Source organism: Rhinopithecus roxellana, chromosome 6 (genome assembly GCF_007565055.1).
Source record: "Rhinopithecus roxellana isolate Shanxi Qingling chromosome 6, ASM756505v1, whole genome shotgun sequence".
Lineage (NCBI taxonomy): Eukaryota > Metazoa > Chordata > Mammalia > Primates > Cercopithecidae > Rhinopithecus > Rhinopithecus roxellana.
The window spans coordinates 105,156,544-105,173,181 of NC_044554.1; the positions used below are offsets into that span (position 1 = coordinate 105,156,544).

Here is a 16,638-nt window from a genome sequence, read left to right on the forward strand (position 1 = left end):
TGAGACTACAGGCACATACCACCACGACCGACTACTTTTTGTAATTTTTTGTAGAGATGGGGGTCTCACTATGTTGTCCAGGCTGGTCTGGAACTCCTGGGCTCAAGCGATCCTCCTGCTTTGACCTCCCAACGTGCTGGGATTACAGGCATGAGCCACTGTGCCCAGCTGGCCTTAATGTTTTTTATGTTTGTAGAGACGGGGAATGGGGGAAGGGAGGTTTCGCTACGTTGCCCAGACTGGTCTTGAACTCCTGGCCCACAGAGATCCTCCCGCCGGGCCTCCCAAAGCGCGGGGATTGCAGGTGCGGACGGGGCCAGCGGACCCCTCGGCGGGAGAGGAGGGCGTGCCCGCGGGGGAGGGAGGGGGTGTGGCCCCAGGGGGGCGGGGCGGCGTGACGCGCGCGCCGCGGATCCCGGAAGCGGTGTCAGATGCTGGGGAGCCGGGCGGGCGGGCGCGGTGGCGGCGGGCGGCGGGGGGGACTTGTTGTTCTTCGTGAAGTCGGAGCCTGAGCGCCAGGCGGCGGCGGCCGAGGGGAGCGCGAGAGTGAGCGCCGGCGCGAGGACAGCGCGTGCCCGCGAGGAGCCGCCGCGCGCCCGCGCCCCCCGCGCGACGCCAGGTGAGAGACGGTGGAGCAGCGGGGACCGGGCCGCGGCGGGGACGGGGACCAGGACGCGGGGCCGGGACCACTTGGCCGCTGAGTCACGGCCGCCCGGGGGCGCGGGCCAAGGGTGGCGGGGTTGGGTGCGCGGGGCCCGAGACCACCATGAGGTCCCCGACGCGGCCCGCGCACCTGCCCAGGTGGGCCCCGCCGCGCAGGCCCAGGGGGCTTCCCGGGGACGCGAGGCTCTCTGCCCTGCACGTGCCGCCCGGGCCATGCTTGCTGAGCCGGGGGCCCTGGGGCGTGGACCCCAGACCTGGGGGCACGGGGGTCCACGCGGGTCGGCGGCGCGCATTGTGCCTGCGCCTTCACACCTGCGGGGGGCGGGGCGGGCGCCACGTGCGGGCGGCGCGGGGAGGGCACGGGCGCGTGGATTCCCCGTGCCTTCCGCCCCAGCGTGGCTTCCGCGTGCGGCCCCGGCCTGCCCCCCTCGCTTCCTCCCAGTGACGGGCGGCACTGCGGCCCAATGGTGGGGCCCACGCGTGCCCGTGGACGGGGTGGGGGTAACCGGGTCTCCCCACACGCAGGATCCTGGGACTGGTGTTGCTCTCAGCCGCCCACCTGCCAGGGTTGCTGGAAGGAAGGCCGTGGGGAGACAGAAGGGGAGCAGGTGACAGGGGCCCCAAGGCGCGTCCCTTTGCTCACATGTGAGGCAGGGGCTCAGGCCTCTTCCCGCTCCCACTGCGTGGGTTCTTCTGTGCCTCTGTCAAGTTCAGGAAACTGGGTTATGTGCCCGTGACTGTGTGTCTGTGTGTGACTGTGTGTGTGACTGTGTGTGTGTGTGTGTGTGTGTCTGTGTCTATGTGTCTGTGTTTGCACAGCCTCAAGATCCTGGGGTGGTGGGACGAGGCGCCGCGGAGAAACCCAGAAAGCCAGGACCCTGCCTGGCCTTGGCCCTTGACCTGGGTCCCCCTGGGGCACAGCAGTGGCCCTGTGCTGCATTCTCACCCTCACTAGTGTGTGTCCATGTTCGCGGGGCCTCCCGTGTCCCTCTCCCCGTGTCCCGCGTCCCTGAGCATGCTGTTTCTTGCTTCTTAAGCGGCTCTTGTAGCTGAGGCAAAAACCAGATCCACTCACCATTCATTCACCAGGTGACCCACAGGCAGCCAGCCACTCTCTGGCCAGGTGCCTGGCCTTGGGAAGATCCTGGGACTCAAAACCCGCCCCCACCACCGGACACCGTGGGCTAGGGGATATCTCTGTGATTCGGCTCCAGCACTGCCCTTCCCACCCCTCTGATTCTCCAGGGTGGGCTGCCAGGTCTCTACTGGCACTGAGGTTTCACTGTCACAGTGTGTTGTTGTCAGGGGGTCTCCAACACGGAGTGGGGTGCCCTGTGCAGCTTCTCCAAGCCCAGTGTCTTCAGGGACGTGGAGTATTGAAAGAGCTGTAGGCGGGGTCTGGAGAACATAGGTGGGCTGTGCAGGTGTCTGGGACACACCTATACCCTATTTGGGCGTCCAGTGCCATTTATGAGAACATCTCCCCTTCTTAGGTAACCCAGTAGGAATGTCTGAGTTTGACCTTGGGAGAGGGAGTCTGCTTTTTAAAACTAGACCTCTCATTATTCCAAAATAAGACATTTACTAAAGCAGAAAAACAAACCAGGCTTCTCCTGCCTTTTATCCTTGAACTGAGCCAGGGCTTTGAGGGGCTGGTTCCCTGCAGCATTGATTCCCCAGGTGCTGGTAAACCCGGGAGCCAGCGTTTACCAAGGGTTGGGGCTGTCGGGGCGCCAGCCTTTGTGTGCACCCGGGAGGCCGCTGTTAAGTGAGATCGTCTTCCGGGCCACTCCGCTGTCTACAAGGCGTGCGCTTTCACCCACGGGGCTCTGCGATGGCTGCGTTTGTTTACAGTCTCCGGCAAAGCTGTTTGCCACCCAGACTGAGAAGAAGTTGTGCCTGTTCCTGTCCCAGCTGTTTCTGAGTCTAAAGGTTTCTGGAGTGGACTTTCTGGGTTTCGGGTCCAGTCCACACGGGAAATGGAAATCTAGCCAGCTGGGAGAAGGCTCCGTGTGGCTGCCTCTCAACAGTAAACAGTGACTCACCGCTCCGTCCCCACCCTCCCTGCTCTCCGCGAATGGAAGATGCCTTTCCCCGCTATTTATTTTTGCTTTTTATAAGTCACAGACTCGTCATGTTTCCGCTTTCCTACAGTTTCAGGAAACTGGGAGTGTCGTCTTAAAATCATAGAGTTTTAGAGCAGGTACAAATGAACCTGAGCAGTCACACGCCCCGCCCCGACCGGCCGCTGTAGATGAGGAAACCCAGGCCTGTCCTGAGGGCTGGTGGGGTCTGGTGTAGAACCTGCCTGCTTCTGCGCACTGCGCGTCGGGCGTCCTGGGGAAGGTATTGGGGTGGAGACTGCCCTCTCCCTGCCCTCATGTGCGAGGCCGGTTCATCGTGTACAGCGGGGGGCTTGTGTGGGGTGTAGGGAAGACATGCTCCCTGCTTGCAAGGAGCTCACCACACCACGGGGAGGCCCCCTGTCCCCAGAAGGATCTAGAACCAGGCCTTGGTAGAGGGTGCTTGCCTACACGAGGAGGAGGGCAGTAGGGACTGTTTCTGGAAGAAGCAGGGCTTGAGGGGGACAGGGGGCCACCTGCTCTCTGCAGATGGGGGTGATCAGAAACCTGAAACGGCGTTGGGGTGAGGGGGTCGGGGTTTGGGAGGAACCCCAAGACTTTTGACTGCCTGTGGGGCTGCGTGGAGGGCACCAGGATCAGGGTGAGGGCATCCCATTTGGCAAAGCTGTGGTCCACACAGGAGAAGCTGGAGGCCAGAGCCTAGGCAGATGCTGTGGGTTCGGGCGGGAGATACTTGAGGGCTGGGATCAAGCCTGGTTGGAGCGTGGACGAGGAAAAGAGAGAGAGGTGGGGGCAACTCCGATGAGTGATGCGGTTGGGGGCTGGGGGGCATCTGGGCCCCCCGGAATGCCCCTGGTTGGACTTGGAGGCTGGGAGCGGATTAAAGCCCCAGGGTGGCCGGGGAGAACAGGATGCTGACGGGGAGCTGGAATCCAAGGACAGGAGGATGGCGTGGTGGGAGCCAGGGCAGGGACTGGAGGGGGTGTGGTGTGTTCTGCAGTTTGCTCTGCTGCTGCAGCTGCCTGAGTCACCTCTGGATGTAGTGGAATGACACAGCTTCCTCAGGCTGCAAATGCAAGGTGACCAGACGTCCTCCAAGCCAGGCTGACAGTCGTGGCTTGCTGGAGGGCAGCCAGCCAGGGCCAGGCTGCCGGCTGGTGCGGGCTGGGCTGGGGGGTGCCAAGTGGGGTGCCTTCCGCATTTCCCGTGTCAGGAACAGCCGGACAGTGGGGGCCCTCATCCTCAGTAGGAAGGGTGTCTGGCTGGTCTCTGGGACCAGCCGGGCTGCAATTAGTCGGTTGACACCTGTTTGACAGGTACCCACTGGGTACCAGTGCCACAGTGGCCCCACCTACCCTTGTGGCCCACTGTGGAGGGTGCCTGGCTTGGGGTCTCTGGCAGAAAGGCTCCTGGGAGAGGCAGGTACACCCTGCGCAGCCTCTGGTTTTGTGGATTGCACCTGTCGGAGTCACTGGTGAGGGAGGGCAGGAGGGCGCTTGCTGCTGTGCTGCTGGATCTCTAAACCTGAGTCTCGCACAGAACTCCCATCCTCCGTTCCTGGTCTTCCCCCTACCCCTCCTCCCTCTCCCGCATCCCACATCCTCAGAGACCCGTGGAGAATAGAAGTGGAAAGGCCACTCCGTCTCGGTCAGACTGGCTGGGTGGCCGAGGGGGTGGGGCGTGGAGTCTGCGTTGTCATTCACCCCTTGGGAAAGAACAAGTGACCCATCCAGGGCCCCCATGCTGGCCTCGGAGAGCGAGCAGCGGCCCTGATGCGTCCTCTCATCTGGGAAGAATCAGAGCCCTGAAGCTGAAATCCCCGTTTCTCCACGGGCATCCACAGCCAGGACTGTTCAGAGGGGTCATCCAGCCATCAGCTGTTCAACTCACTTTTGTACTCTCTCTCTCTCTTTTTTTTTTTTTTTTTAAGAGACAGGGTCTTGCTCTGTCACTCAGGCTGTGGAGTGCAGTGGTGTGATCACAGCTCACTGCAATCTCGACTTCGCGGCTCAAGCAATCCTCCCACCTCAGCCTCCCGAGTAGTGGGGACCATAGGCGTGTGCCATCACACCTGGCTATTTAAAAATTATGGTTTTTTTTTTTTTAGAGATGGGGTCTTGCTATGTTGTCCAGGCTGGTCTAAAGCTACTGGGCTCAAGCATTCGGCCTCCGAAGCTGTTGAGATTACAGGCAAGAGCCACCGTGCCCAGTCCCAACTTTATAGAGAAACTGTTCCCTCTTGGACCCCAAAGCAGGTCCTTCTCAGCTTGTGCCAGCATAGCAAGAGATGCCAGGGCTGCCAACCCCCCACTGAGCAGGGCCAGACCCATAGGTGACCAGTGAGTATTGGCTGGGACTTCAAAAGTTAAAAATGGCTGGGCATGGTGGCTCATGCCTGTAATCCCAGCACTTTGGGAGACTGAGGCAGGAGGATCCCTTGAGTCCAGGAGCTCGAGACCAGCCTGGGCAACAGGGTGAGACCCCCGTCTCTACAAAAAAGTTTAAAAGGCCAGGCACGGTGGCTCAAGCCTGTAATCCCAGCACTTTGGGAGGCCAAGACAGGCGGATCACGAGATCAGGAGATCGAGACCATCCTGGCTAACAAGGTGAAACCCCGTCTCTACTAAAAAAATACAAAAAAAAAAAAAAAAAAAAACTAGCCGGGCGAGGTGGCGGGCGCCTATAGTCCCAGCTACTCGGGAGGCTGAGGCAGGAGAATGGCGTGAACCCGGGAGGCGGAGCTTGCAGTGAGCTGAGATCCGGCCACTGCACTCCAGCCTGGGCGACAGAGCGAGACTCCGTCTCAACAAGAAAAAAAAAAAAAAAAGTTTAAAATTCTCTGGGTGTGGTGGTGCCCACCTGTAGTCCAGCTGCTTGGGAAGCTGAGGCAGGAGGGTCGCTTGAGCTTAGGAGGCCTGCAGTCAGCCAGGATGGCACCACTGCACTCCAGCCTGAGTGATATAGTGGGACCTTGTCTCTAAAATGAAAATTAAAAGGGGAAACATGATCCTCCAGAAGCTGAGGTCGCTGCCTGGGGCTCAGCTGCTCCCGAAAGCACAGTTCTGGGCGGCTGACCCCGGCCTGCCTGCCCTGCCACCGGGAGCCCGGGGCTCTGGATCCTCACCCTCTGCAAGGTGCCTCCCTGGGCGGAGCTGCCCTGCCCTGCACTTTATGGAGCCCAGGCCCTCGGTCTGGATCCTGGAAGGGGGCGCCCGGCGTCCGGGCTTCGTCACTTATCCCCAGCTGCAGCCGCAGGAGTTGCCTCCATCTGAGGCTGCTGGTGGTTCCTTTTCCTTGAGAGGAAATGATTCTCCCGCTAAGCCTTGTTTAGTTGTGTGTCACGTTGAGGTGTCTGGCCTTGGGTTGGAAACGCTACCTCTTCCATCAGAAAACCGGTCACCTAACAGCTGTTCCAAGTTACAGGTGGTGCCAGAGAACTTTGCTGCCCGGCGCTACTCCAGGGACAGTGGGGTGTGAACGCTGCAGCCTTACCTAGGTCGGCGGTTGGGGCCTCACAGTGGAAACTCAGACCAGACCCGGCCACCCAGGCCCCCCGCTGTGGCGCGGAACACTGCACTTCTCTGGCGACTCCACCGAAACTTGGAGGAGCTCAGGGGCGCCAGGTGCTTGTGCGTGGCGATGCTGGCATTTTGTTAGCTGGTGGGTGTGAGACAGAATGTGAGGGCGTCGTTCCTGGGGGGCTGCTGGAGGGGAGCTTGGCTGCAGTGCTGACCAGGTGCTGATGCGGTAGCCCCTGCCTTGGGTCTGGGGTAGCGGGAAGCCGGCGTCACGGGCGTCTCTGGGACCCCAGGCACGCTCTCCCCCCGGCTGACACCCTAAGGCTGCGTCTCTGGTCCTGGGGAGGGAGCCATTTCTAAGTGTGCTCTGGGGTGGCCCTCGAGGCCATGTGAGGTCGGACAGTTCACAGAACCCCGTTTAGGGCAGTTGTCATTTTTAGATCAGTTGCTTTACAAACTTTTTTTGCACATACAAAACTCTTCTCTGAATCTCCTTCCAAAAGCAAGCTGTCATCCTTCTTGCCTCTGATGTTTAGAGCGACTTTAGGTTAATGCTGCTTGGATTTATTTTGTGCATGGTGGGGAGAGGTAGGTGCCAGCACCATCCCATCCCATGCTGGGTACCTGAGAGAAGCTTTGCCACTTGGCTGGGCTGCTGTTTCGCCTCTCGGGGGGCACGTGGATGGTCCAGGCTTCCTTGGCAGAGCAGAGTCGTGACCTGCCCAAGGAAGTAGGGGGCACCCTTGTGAGCACAGCGTGGGGGCCGCCCGGGACCCCAGCTTCCCCCAGGTCTCTGGTTCCTCGGAGGGCCCCAGTGCAGGTGTCCCTGGAAGGACTGGAGTTTTGAGATGGGCACAGGCGTGCTCCAGCAGCCCTGGCGACCTTGACCTTGTGGAATTAGTCAGCTGCCCCTCCTGGGGTCGCCCCCGGCTACCGTACGCCTCCATGACATCACAGGGCATCGCAGGAGGCATCTTTTTAGTGGAAAGATCCCCACGCTGAACTCTGCTCCTGGCACCCCGCACGTCACCACGTCACCGTGGCTCTGGCCAGACAGCCCTGTCCCCCAGACCTTCCTTTTCCACCCAGCTGTGCTGCCATGGTGGGCAGTGGGCCTGGGGGCCGGGGAGTGGGTCCTTGCTAGGTGGGAGGCCCGGGTGTATGGGAATGCGCGCGCGGCTCTGTAAACATCTGGTGACTCACCGCATAGCTATGTCGTGGCCGGCCTGTGCACTGACGTGCTCACGGTGGAGCTGGAAGCAGTGCCCGCGGCCCCTCCCTCTGACATGGAAAAGTTTCTCATGGTGCTTCCAGCCGCCGGCATTTGCAGGTCCCCATGGTGGCGGAGGCAGCTGGGCCCCGGCGTCTCCACTGTCACCCTCGCCCCAGGGCGGGGTGCAGAGGAGCCTGGAACCCACCTGGCCTTCCCTGGGACCGGCTGGTGCCATCCTGTGCCGTCTACATTAGCACCCTGAGAGCAGCCGGCCTTGGCAGGGGCAGCGGACCCGGCAGCCTGGCGCAGGACCCTGTCTCACCTGTGTGGCCCTCTGGTTGTGGGGGTGGGTGGGTTGTGGGAGGGTGCCCCCCTCGGAGGCAGGGCTGGAGGGTGGAGGGATTTGGGCCGAGGGCTCCCTGGCCCAGGGTGTGGGGAGGGTCCTGGGCCGGCAGGGAGGGCGGGATGGGGTCACCTGCCCCGTGGTGCCCATGTCCAGTGGAGGTGCTGACCAAGGACACCCCCATCGCCGTGTGCTGCTCTGACGTTCCTGCGGGAACCCGTGTCTGGTATTTGGGGTATGGGAGTGGGTGCTGTGGACCGGTCCCGCGAGCTTCCCGGCGCCTTCCGCCCGCCCGTCCCGGCCGCCGGGTACAAATGGGTTTGTTGACTGCCTGCCGGTCTCGTGATGTCTGCGCAGACTGACCTGAAGTCAGGATCGCGTTTGGGCTTCTCGGTTTCCATGACGACCGTGGGGGCTGGCTCGGTCCCAAGGTCGCCATGGCAACTATCGGAGGGCTCATGCCGGGGATGCTTTGGCTGGGTTTTTCATGAATGATTAGAATGTGTGACACAATGCAGACGTGAGGACGGCGGGGGCGGCGGCGAGGACGACTCCCGCCAGACGGTCGAACGCTCGGCAGGGCGGCGGCTCCCCCACCTCCCTGGTCTCTGACTGCGGCCCCCGGACCTGCCGCCCCTCAGGAACCCCACACCCCCTTGGGCTGCAGGGTCCTCACTCAGGGGTAGCTGAGTTGGAGGTGGTGATGTCACAGCTGCAGCGGCCCGGGCTGTGGTAGGTGTCCCGTGGCCTGTGGGGAGGGCGGGGTGGGAGGGCGGCTGGGGCTCCACCCAGGCCCACCATGGGGGAAGCTGGTGATGGCAGGGGCTCCCCAGAGGCCCCCTCTCGGGGATCCAGGCTGGGTCCAGAGCACCGGAGCCTTTGCAAGGGTAGGGTCGCTGTCCAGCGGGGCCCCACACTCCTCGGGGCCAACACAGCTGCCTTGTGGGAGGGCGGTTTCGCTACCAATCGGTTTGGTCCTTGGGACGGAGCACCTTGTGCTGTGCAGGTGCAGACGTCTTCTCTGACCTCAGGGAGAGTCAGAACAGGAAGCAGCCGCTGCTGGTGCCTGCTGGTCACCCTACAGCGCCGGCAGCTGCAGCCCAGGTCTTCAGGGCAGCAGGGGGCTGCACCTGGCTGCCAGGCCCTGGGGTGGGGGGTCCCAGCTGCTCTGTGGACTGTGCTAGAGTGTGAGGTGCAGCTAGACCTCCCCCTGGACCCTAGGGCAGAGGCCGGGCCAGGATGCCCCACCCCTTGGGAAGCCCCCCAGGACGGGCTGGGCCGGGACAGTGCCCCATCTTGTTTTCAGGGTGCTGTGACCATCCACCCCAGGCTGAGGAACGTCCCTGCATGGGAGGTGGCCGTCCCTTCCGGCGCTGCTGGCCCTGACCTGCGCCGGCTTCTCTACTTGCCCGTGTTTTCCAGCTACGAGTTCCAGGGAGCTCTGTCCTGGTGACTGTGCCCAGGTTATGACGACTAATCCCAAACCGAACAAGACATTAAAGGTAAGGCTGGCTCCAGGCAGGCCCCGTCTCAAGCACAGGTGTGGGAAAGGCACCCCCAGCCCAATAGCCCCTGCTTTCCCAGGGCCGTCCTGAGCCTGTGATGGAGGCCTCCCTGTTGGCAGGAGGAGGGGGCTGCTGTGGCCGGGGCATGTTCACAGGAGAGATGGGGCCAGGATCAGGGACTGTGGTTCTAGGAGATGACTCCCAGGCTCACGGTGTGGCAGGGTCTGTCTGCCTGGGCTGTGTGTCCGCCGGGCGCTACTGCATGAGCTCATCCCCTGACTCCAGGCGTGGGCAGAGTGGCCTCTGGTGAATGGGATGCTCCAGCTCCTAGGGCCTGGGCCCACCTGTGCCTGGCGCTTGCTGCCTCTGCCATGGGGCATGCCTGTGGGCCGGCTCAGTCCCAGCAGCAGGACCCATGTGCTCCAGGTCCTCGTGGGCTCTGAGGCTGTCGATAACCAGGAGTGACCGATGTCACTGCTGGCTTCTTCTGTTCAGAAAGGGTCCTGTGGGGCCACAGCCGTCACGTGGGCTGCCTGCGTGCATGGCGTCCTGCTGGTGTCCTGCGGTCCCTGGTGCGGACGGCAAAGGCCAGCCCTGAGAGAGCACGGGCATGCAGGGGCACCGCTGGGTCCCTGTCCACCCCCGTGCTGGTCCCAGGCAGATACCCCACATCCTCCTGCTGCTGACCCCGTGCTGTGGCCCCCCCAGGTCAAGAAGGAGGCGGGCGAGAACGCTCCGGTGCTCAGCGATGATGAGCTGGTATCCATGTCGGTGCGGGAGCTGAACCAGCACCTGCGGGGTCTCACCAAGGAGGAGGTCACCCGCCTGAAGCAGCGTCGGCGCACGCTCAAGAACCGCGGCTACGCGGCCAGCTGCCGCATCAAGCGGGTGACGCAGAAGGAGGAGCTGGAACGGCAGCGCGTGGAGCTGCAGCAGGAGGTGGAGAAGCTGGCGCGCGAGAACAGCAGCATGCGGCTGGAGCTGGACGCCCTGCGCTCCAAGTACGAGGCGCTGCAGACCTTCGCGCGCACCGTGGCCCGGGGACCTGTGGCGCCCTCCAAGGTGGCCACCACCAGCGTCATCACCATCGTCAAGTCCGCTGAGCTCTCCTCCACCTCCGTGCCCTTCTCGGCCGCATCCTAGTGCCGGCTGGGGGCGGGGAGCGGCGGGCAGGCGGGCGGGGGCGCGCCCCTCGTACCTGTCACTGGGATGCAGACTCTCGACATCTGAGTCCAAGCGCAGGCCCCTCGGGCGCAAGCAACTCACACCAGGATGAGACTGTGGTGCAGGGTGAAGAGTGGGCTTCCGTGGGCGCAGAGCTGCATGCCGGTCCACACACACACTCACGCCCACCCCCTGCTCCCCGCAGGATGCGTCTGTGTGTGGGAATTGGCATCTTGCACCCGTGGGAGTCGGGACGTATAACGGAAAGGCCCTCGGGAAGTTCCGCCATCCCCTGCGGGGGCTGCCAGAAGACACGGCCCCAGGAGTCAGGCCCCTGTGGTCAGGTCAGCGTGGGGCTTGTTTTCCACTCCAGCTGGGAGCAGCCTTCGACACCTGTCCTGTTGTGTCCTCCCAGCTGGTGCGGGAGCCCCTCGCTGCCCTGACCGACTCCGCAGACCCCGGGGAGGAGCATGGATGGTGCGTCGGCAGCTCCGTCCTTCCAGCTGTCCTGTTGCAGTTGCCCGTGACCCACGTCTGCCTTAGCAGGGGCTTGTGCAAGTGGGCATGGTGTGGGAGGCCGCTTGCGTGGGGTGGTGTCTGTGTGTGTGCACGTGTGTGTGTGCAGGCCCGCCTGCCATCGCAGCACTAGGGCTGAGGGGGCAGGTGTTCACCGGGGGTGGGCCTGTGGGCATGCGTGGCTGAGAGAGTGGCTCATATGTCATGAGGTCTCCCCTGTGCTCTGCTGACCCGAGGAGGTCGTGCAGCACAGCACAGAAGCCCCACCCACGGGAGCCGGCCCCTGAGACACCAACCCCGCAGGCCATCCTGGACCTCAGCGGACACGGACAGGAGCATCCCATCATTTGATGGTGAGCAGGACTCAGGCTGTGTCCTGGAGCTGCTTCTCGCCAGCTGTGGTCAGTGCAGGGGAAACGAGGAGGTCTTTTGGGGGCCTAGAGGGGAAGGGCCGCTGCAGTCTAGGGAGAGGGGGTGCAGCCTGGGGGACGTTGGTAGATGTGGACGTGGAGGTGGGAGGGAGAGGATGTTGCATTGGGTGGCGGGAGGAGGCGGGAGCCGTGTATGAGAGCTGGTGGAAAGGCTTGAGGGGCAGGACCAGGATGCAGCTGGCTTATACAAGAGCTCAGGAGTGAGGCTGGTACTCTGGAGGGCGTGGTGGGCGGGGAGGCGGCAGGCACCAGGCCAGGAGAGCCTCGTGGAGGTGGCTCCCACGTGCACACCCCCAGGAGCACAGCCACGGGCTGCAGTTGTGGCCTTGGCACTCAGTCCTCACCCGGAGCCTTCCTCTGTTCCTCCTTTCCCGAGCACCAAGGCACTGGTGGGCTTGGCACTCCACCTTGGGCTTCCTTTTCCTGGAGTGCCACCTTGAGGGTCCCTGCTGTGACTGGGGTATCTGCAGCGGGTGTCGCAGAGCACCTGCCTGGGGGAGTTGGCGGAATGTGAGCCGCTGGCCGGGGGCTGCCACCTAGGACATGCAAGGTGGTGCCTGGGGCCCCAGCTCCCTCTCGGCTGCCCCTGCCCACCCAGTAACACCCCCACCGGCTGCAGAGCCCAGGCCGATGCCAGCCACGCTGGGAGGGCGGAGGACAGACAGCCCCGGGGCGGCAACTTGGTTCTGTGTCTACTGTTAGAAGTGAGTGGGGAGCTGCAGGCCCGCCAGGACCACTGGGTCCCGTGGAGCAAAGGCCTGCGTGTTCCCAAACAGCCGTTGCCCCCGTGGCCGTGGTAGGTAATCCATATTGGATGTCATAAGGACCAGGGGGATATTTAAAGAGAGAAACAGAAACTATATAGAGATATAAAATTATATTCACAGTTTATCTACAGATTTTTCGTAACAATCTTTCTTTTCCAGTTTGATACTGTAAATCTATCAGAGCAGAGCTTGGGGGCACGGGCACAGGTGGGAGTTGGGAGCAAACCGGAGGCCCAGGCTGCCCACCGTCCCCCTCACCACGGACTGCACCAGGCCGCTGGGCCCCCACAGGACAGGCCACAGCGGGTGGCCGGTTCTGTCCCATCTTGGGGTTCTTGGTGTCCACGTCTTGTGGGCCGTGGGCGACCACCTGCCCTCGGTCTGTGGTGCTTTGCTGGAGAGGGGACTCCCCGGCCCCCAGGGTGGACGGAGCCGCTGTCACCGCCCAGAGCCGGGCCAGGGAAGCATGGCGCGTTCTGCTTTTCCTTTCGGATCGTTGAAATTTCATTGTCATGATTTAATATATGGATTTTTTTATTTAAAAAAAGACGAAGGCCTCTTTGCCGCGTGGGTTTGTTTTCTGTCTCTGTGCCTCCGGCTTCCCAAAGAGATCCAGGTCTTTGCGTTTCCAGGGCGTGGGGACCCCTGCCCCCCACACCCCCACACCGCCTCACCCTGGCCTCTGTGCTACTTGGCAGTTCTATTTCAATATTTATTTTTGTGCTGCTTTTTATCATGATATAAATTATTGAGAACAGATCACATGTGGGCCCGTGTCTGGCCGCCGCCGCCCTGCCCCGTCCCTGCGGCCACCACCTAATTTATTGCCGTGCGTCCTGCTGCTGTGACTGCTTTTGTACCTTTGCAATAAAGAATTTTCTGGTTTCAGACCCTTTCGTTGTGCAGTTGGTGCTTTCGGCTGGGGCTTTTTTGGGCCAAGAACCACACACACTCCCCCATCCCAGGGGACCCCGCCTGTCCCTCACCAGGGTCAGGATCCGGGCACCATGTGTAAGTGGCTTTCCTAGACTGCCGGCCCGTGACCGTGATGCTGGGACAGCCGCGGGGGAGGTGCTGGTCAGGTGGCCACGTCCCGGGCTCAGTCTCCCGAGGGTCAGGCCGCAGTCCTGAGTGTCGCCATCTGCCCCACCCACAGCCCCCTGTCGACGTAGCCTCTCCCAGTGGAAGGAGCAGAGAGCACCATGGCTGTCAGCGTCCCCCTTTCCCAGGAGATCCCTCACCCAGCTTTGCTGGACTCTCAAGAGGAGCCTGCAGGAAGCCGTGAGCAAGACAGGGTCTGCCTGGGAGCAGAGAGTAAAGCGCCCCTGCACAGTGGCTGGAAGCCTGTAGACTCCTCCAAAAAGCCAAGGGCCTGCCCACATGCCGTCCCCGCTCCGCCTGGCCTTCTGGGAGAGCAGCCCTGGCCCACCCGGCCCCATTTTTGGGACTGAGCTGACCGAGGTGTGAACGCCGTTCAGTGCTGGACCACCCAGGGTGAAATCCCAGCTGGATTTTTTCGAGATAGGATCTTGCTCTGTCACCCAGGCTGGAGTGCAAGGGCATGATCACAGCTCACTGCAGCCTCGACCTCCCAGGCTCAACCAATCCTCCCATCTCAGCCTCCTGAGCAGCTGGGACTGCCAGCACGCACCACCACGCCCAGCTAACTTTTGTATTTTTTTTGGAGAGAGGGTGTTTTACCATGTTGCCCAGGCTGGTCTCGGACTCCTGGGCTCAAGCAATCCACTCGCCTTGGCCTCCCCAAGTGCTGGAATTACAGGCATGAGCCACTACACATGATCATAATCCCACCTCTCAGCATCTGTATGGCCTGGGGCCAGTTCCCTCCTTCCCAGCCTTGCTTCCTGTGAGGTGGGCGTGGAGGTGACTGCAGCAGCTGGCGCGTGCTGCAGTGAGGGTTGAATCTGTTCTGGGGGTGCAGCAGCCTGAGCTTGTCACTAGCAATGGCAGGGATGGCACTTTCCCCAGCTAAGTCAGACCTCCCCTGTGGCCCACCCTGTGGCTCTGGGCCCAGCCTGCTCCTCCTGGAGGAGCTGGTGGGTGTGAGTTGGGGGCACAGAGCCCCAGCCCCGTGTGGGGCTCCTGGAGGCCATGGACAGACAGGGAAGCTGTGAAAGGAGAGCCGCCCTGCCCAGCCTGCACCCGGGCCAGGCCAGGGCCACCAGGGCTTCCACCCTTTCTTGTGGATGCTGGGGATTTTCAGCTGGACCATCTCCCAGACGAGGACACTGAGGCAGGAGAGGTTAGAGAGGTTGGCGGGGGCACTGGGCCAAGACACGCAGCTCCTGCCTGCCTCAAGGCCCGCTCCTCTGTCGGGGCCTGTCACCGGGAAACCCCTTTTTCTGCAGCGATGGTGACACTGGAACCACGCTGATCTCTGTCCTTCCCTGTCTCATGAGCCCACGCTCCCTGTCGAGGCAGGTTGAGCCCCGGCCTGGACCGCCCCATGCTGCCTTCCATCCACGCAAAGCGGGCTCAGCCCTCAGGGCTTTACTTCGAGTCATGTTGGAAAGAAGCAGAGCAGCCTCACCCGCGGGCAGAGGCGTCTGTGAGGCTCAGGAGGCAGCGGGGAGAGAGGGCCTCCGTGGAGTCGGCTCCTGGTGTCCGAGTCCCTGCTCTGTGACCCCAGCCTCACCCACAGGCAGAGGCGTCTGTGAGGCTCAGGAGGCAGGGGGGAAAGAGGGGCTCCGTGGAGCCGGCTCCTGGTGTCCAAGTCCCTGCTCTGTGACCCCAGGCAACTTGCTCCATCTCTCTGGGCTCGGTCGCCGTCCCAGCTAGTATGAGCGCTGATCGTGTCAGTTTCCTGGCACAGTCCTTGGCTGGTCTGAGTGGGCATTTGGTGGAAACTGACTTCTCCCCTGTCCTAAAGCGCAGGCCTGAGGGGCTGCTGACATAGGAGCTCAGCCCCCAACACCTCAGCCTCTGCTGCCCGGAGCCCACATGGTGTCTGGGTCTCCAGAAGGGGAGCCCTCGGCCACGCACCCTCCCAACACAGATTTCAGCAACTCGATCTCTAATGGGGTGGCCTTCCCCAGGGCAAGGGCAGAGCAAGCCTACCGTCTGGCCAGTGCCCCCAGCCTCCAGAAACTGCCCCTCGGCAACAGGTCCCCGGGGAGCACCACGCCCTCACCTGCTGACAGGGGGCTGCCTGGTGGGTCTCTCCCTGTGGGGGTCCAATAAGGCAGGTGGGCGTCTTTGCAGCCATGCAGGGAGGAGCTCGGCCTATCAGGCAGCCCGGCTGGGCCCTGCAGACCCACTGACCTTGGATCCCCATGTCCCCAGCCCAGGAAGCAAGAGGCTGGGAGCCGGCCCTCTGTTACCTGGACCCCACTGGTCCATGCCCACCTTGCTGAGTCTCTCGGAGACTCCAGGTCCTGCTGTTCCCGGTGGCCGTGGCCATGGGTGGGGGCAGCACAGGTGGGAGCCGCGGTCCCCGGGTGGTGCCCACTGGGCCTTCCTGTCTGCTCTCCATGCCCAGTGCCTGAGCCCCCCAGGCCTTGCCCACTTCTGCTGCCCCTGCCCCAGCCCCCACCCAACCTGTGCTGCGGGCCCCAGACACACAGAACTGACTGCCACCTGCAGGCCAGGTCACTGCACTGTCCTCTGAGGGGCCCTGGGCCTGGGGGGTGCCCTGCAGTGACACCCCTCGCCCTGGGCCAGCTGTGTGTCCTTCCAGAAGCCCCCTTAGTTCCTGGGCGGCGGCTGTTCTCGCCACCGGGATTTCCAAGGCCTCTCGGGCACCTCCAGCTTCCTGAGGGCAGGACACGTGTCTGAAGCTCGGCTCCTCAAACCCAGGGCCCCACCTGGCACGTGGAGGAAGAAGAGAAGGGGAGGAGGCAGGTGCCCAGGCGGGAGCCCCCTCTGTGCCCCCCGGGAGTGCCCCCCCCAGGTACTCAGGGCCCTGCTCTCATGGCCTTGTCCCCTCGCCATGAGTGGGGCTGGCACAAGGCCCGTTCTGGAGGAAGCAGAGGCTCCCAGGAGAAAGGTGGCGGCTGTGATCTCACAGCCCAGGCTCTGTCCTGCACTGCCCTGGGCCACGGGTCTGCCCACCCCAGACAGGTGGGACCCCTTTCCCGCATGCAGACTCAGTGACCCCCACCGCGTCCTGCTCCTCAGGCTCAGGCCCTGCGGGAACAGAAGCCAAGACGCAGTAGAAAATCCAAGGTGTTTAGGACAGGCGCGGTGGCTCACGCCTGTAATCCCAGCACTTCGGGAGGCCGAGGCAGGCGGATCACGAGGTCAGGAGATCGAGACCATCCTGGCTAACACGGTGAAACCCCGTCTCTACTAAAAAATACAAAAAACTAGCTGGACGAGGTGGCAGGCGCCTGTAATCCCAGCTACTCGGGAGGCTGAGGCAGGAGAATGGCGTGAACCCGGGAGGCGGAGCTTGCAATGAGCCGAGATCGCGCC

General features: G+C 62.7%; 1 protein-coding gene and 2 pseudogenes across 4 annotated transcripts; 2 read left to right on the forward strand and 1 right to left on the reverse strand.

Annotated features, from left to right (window-relative positions):
* The first annotated feature begins 432 nt into the window (after nt 1–432).
* Nucleotides 433–13,094, forward strand: MAFK (MAF bZIP transcription factor K). Of its 3 annotated transcripts, none has more exons than XM_030932513.1 (3): nt 433–619; nt 9,244–9,323; nt 10,035–13,094. In XM_030932513.1, the coding sequence occupies exons 2-3, from the start codon at nt 9,288–9,290 to the stop codon at nt 10,467–10,469; spliced, it is 471 nt and encodes a 156-aa protein (XP_030788373.1). In that variant the 5' UTR covers nt 433–619; nt 9,244–9,287; the 3' UTR covers nt 10,470–13,094. The 3 variants fall into 3 exon arrangements, with proteins under 3 accessions (XP_030788373.1, XP_030788374.1, XP_010364951.1); XM_030932514.1 differs by having other exon boundaries at nt 440–619; nt 9,128–9,323; XM_010366649.2 differs by lacking the exon at nt 433–619 and adding an exon at nt 7,926–8,553.
* On the reverse strand, nt 3,775–4,489 carry LOC104664978 (annotated as a pseudogene).
* LOC104664979 lies at nt 10,621–13,094 on the forward strand (annotated as a pseudogene). The gene has a single exon (XR_748344.2). The product of XR_748344.2 is annotated as an uncharacterized LOC104664979 (transcript).
* Nucleotides 13,095–16,638: the final 3,544 nt, after the last annotated feature.

Coding starts and splice junctions, on each gene's coding strand:
- MAFK (XM_030932513.1), top strand. CDS start 9,288: ATGACGACTAATCCCAAACCGAACAAGACATTAAAG. Junction 9,324..10,034: donor AACCGAACAAGACATTAAAG/GTAAGGCTGGCT, acceptor TGGCCCCCCCAG/GTCAAGAAGGAGGCGGGCGA.